This window comes from Engraulis encrasicolus, chromosome 18, assembly GCF_034702125.1.
Source record: "Engraulis encrasicolus isolate BLACKSEA-1 chromosome 18, IST_EnEncr_1.0, whole genome shotgun sequence".
NCBI lineage: Eukaryota > Metazoa > Chordata > Actinopteri > Clupeiformes > Engraulidae > Engraulis > Engraulis encrasicolus.
Window position 1 is genome coordinate 13,294,825 of NC_085874.1, and position 2,500 is coordinate 13,297,324.

Sequence of the window (2,500 nt, forward strand, 5' to 3'; positions counted from 1 at the left end):
TATGATTTGCAAGTGTTTCAGTCATTTGTGCCTTGAGACTGTTTTACCCAAAGTGCCTTGCAAAAAAATCAATTGTGTGTTTGTTTATGTGCAATTCCGTACCCCTCAGTACACACACACACACACACACACACACACACACACACACACACACACACACACACACACACACACACACACACACACACACTTGAGACAACGGGTAGGGAGGGATTACCTAAGGGAAGCAAAACAAGAGCTTATTTCATGCTTCATGGCTTTCAGTATAAGGTGTGTGTGTGTGTGTGTGTGTGTGTGTGTGTGTGTGTGTGTGTGTGTGTGTGTGTGTGTGTGTGTGTGTGTGTGTGTGTGTGTGTGTGTGTGTGTGTGTGTGTGTGTGTGTGGTGTGTGGTGTGTGGTGTGTGTGTGGTGTGTGTGGTGTGTGTGTGTGATGAAAACGGTGGCCAAATAAATGAGGGTCTTGTATCAAAGTGCAGGAGAGGTTTGAAGTGCAGGGCAGGGTGTAACCAAGCGATGGCTAAGTGTGCTGAGTGCAACACAAACGCTAAACGAAATGAAATGAGCTGCTCCCTGATGCAGCACTGGCGAAAAAGGTGTGTGTGTGTGCGCGCGCGCGTGCGCGCTCATGTGTGTCCGCGTGTGTGTGCGTGGGCGTGTGTGTGCATACGTGTGTGTGTGTGTGTGTGTGCACGCGTGCGTTCCTAATGCACGACATAGAGTTACAAAACACATTTCGTTTCCCGTGAATGACAGACCTGATTAAAAGTGTATCTTTCTTGTGTGTTGGTTCTTTATATGCAACACAGTAAGTTTATGTATACAACCGTGATGTATCAGAGACGTATGATTGAGCTTGCTTTACAGAACGTTTGTGTCTGTGTGTGCTGCTTTCCTGGTATGCAATATAATCTAATACAATAAAATAGATTTTTTTTTTTTCTCCGATTTTAATTTTGAGTGTGTCTGGCTGGCTGTCTGTCAATTCCTGATGAAATATACATACAATCCCAAAACATTTATCTATACTGTCGTGTTAAAGGGGATCTCTTTTGTGTTTTGGTTCTTAATGCTATGAATACAGTACAATATGTTTCTATATCTGTGATGTATCAGTGTTAGTATTACTCTGTGCGTGCATGCTTGCGTGCATTTGTGCGTTGGTGCTGGTTCCTGATATGAAGTCTAGTTAAGTCTTTCCTTTGAGTAATCACGTGTGTGTGTGTGTCTGTGTCTCAGTGGGATATCCGCAGTGGCGAGGTGGTGCAGGAGTACGATCGCCACCTGGGGGCCGTCAACACCATCACCTTCGTGGACGAGAACCGTCGCTTCGTCAGCACCTCCGACGACAAGAGTCTCCGCGTCTGGGAGTGGTGCGTACAACACACGGCTGCCACAATCCCCTGTGTGTGTGTGCGAGTGCGCTAGTGCGTGTGTGTGTGTGTGTGTGTGTGTGTGTGTGTGTGTGTGTGTGTGTGTGTGTGTGAGAGAGACGCACCAGTTTTGTCCACGTCATGTGTCCTGGTGGGATCAGACAACACTAAGTAAATAGACATCACTCTGATACTGATAGTAAACATCCTCACTGCAAGACGATCTATACGATTTCTCCACTTTGGCAGATTTGATACGATCTTGTGCTCGATTTTACGATTCACTATTTAATATCGCCATATCACCCACCCCTACAAGGCACTCTCCAGCGTTGTGCATGTGTAAAAGGCTGTGATGTCCTTTTTTGCTGGTGCGCGCGCGTGCGTGGGCCGTGCCCCACCGAACCATGAGTCATAACTTTTTAAAGTCCCAGGCTTTAATCTGTATCTGTATCCCTTTGCTAGAAAGAGCAAGAGCATACGACTGATAGAGTTACTGGCTGTGTTTTTCCAAAGTTTCTCTGGAGCAGAGAGTCTTGTTAGTAGTCTGTTTTGGACGCAAGAGACATTAAGTAGTCTGTTTGTAAACATCTCAGAGGTTCTGCGTTTTCTCCAACTTTTATAACTTGTTGGTGTAGATGTGTAGAGTTTGCCTGGGTGTGTGTTTTGAAGCAGTTTTCCCCCCAAAGTATGCTTGTCAAGCCATTCCTGTGGTATTGCGGGAAGAGTTGGGACGGGTGTTGAATTTTTGACTGTTGGATCTGATTTTACCCAATTGCTGATGCTTGGTCTTAACATGGCGTATGTAATGCGCCATTGCCAAACTGTAAGCAGCTGGACTTACAACCCCTCTTTCCCTACATACGGGTTGCTGATGCAGATAATCTGCTGCAATGTTTCGTGCATCTTTAACTCTTGAGACAGTGCACTTTAAGTACCTGAATGATGCTCTAATAACGGTCAAAAATGCTGTGCATGAATGATGGACAATACGTGCACTGAACAGCCGCCATTGTTTACGTAATGGGAGTTTTGTCGTATTTCTCCAAGTAATGCTGATGGGATGACAAACCTCTTCACGTCATGCCAAGTGTGCGTGTATGTGACATACTTGTCATTTGGGGTAAAAG

The 2,500-nt window shown here is 45.5% G+C and overlaps 1 protein-coding gene across 1 annotated transcript in view; it reads left to right on the plus strand.

Moving 5' to 3' along the window:
* Positions 1–2,500, plus strand: part of cdc40 (cell division cycle 40 homolog (S. cerevisiae)) — a 20,934-nt gene that overhangs the window by 13,468 nt on the left and 4,966 nt on the right. The window contains exon 12 of the mRNA XM_063222362.1: positions 1,237–1,370. Within this exon, the coding sequence (XP_063078432.1) occupies positions 1,237–1,370 (134 nt within the window). The remainder of the gene's footprint in view (positions 1–1,236; positions 1,371–2,500) is intronic.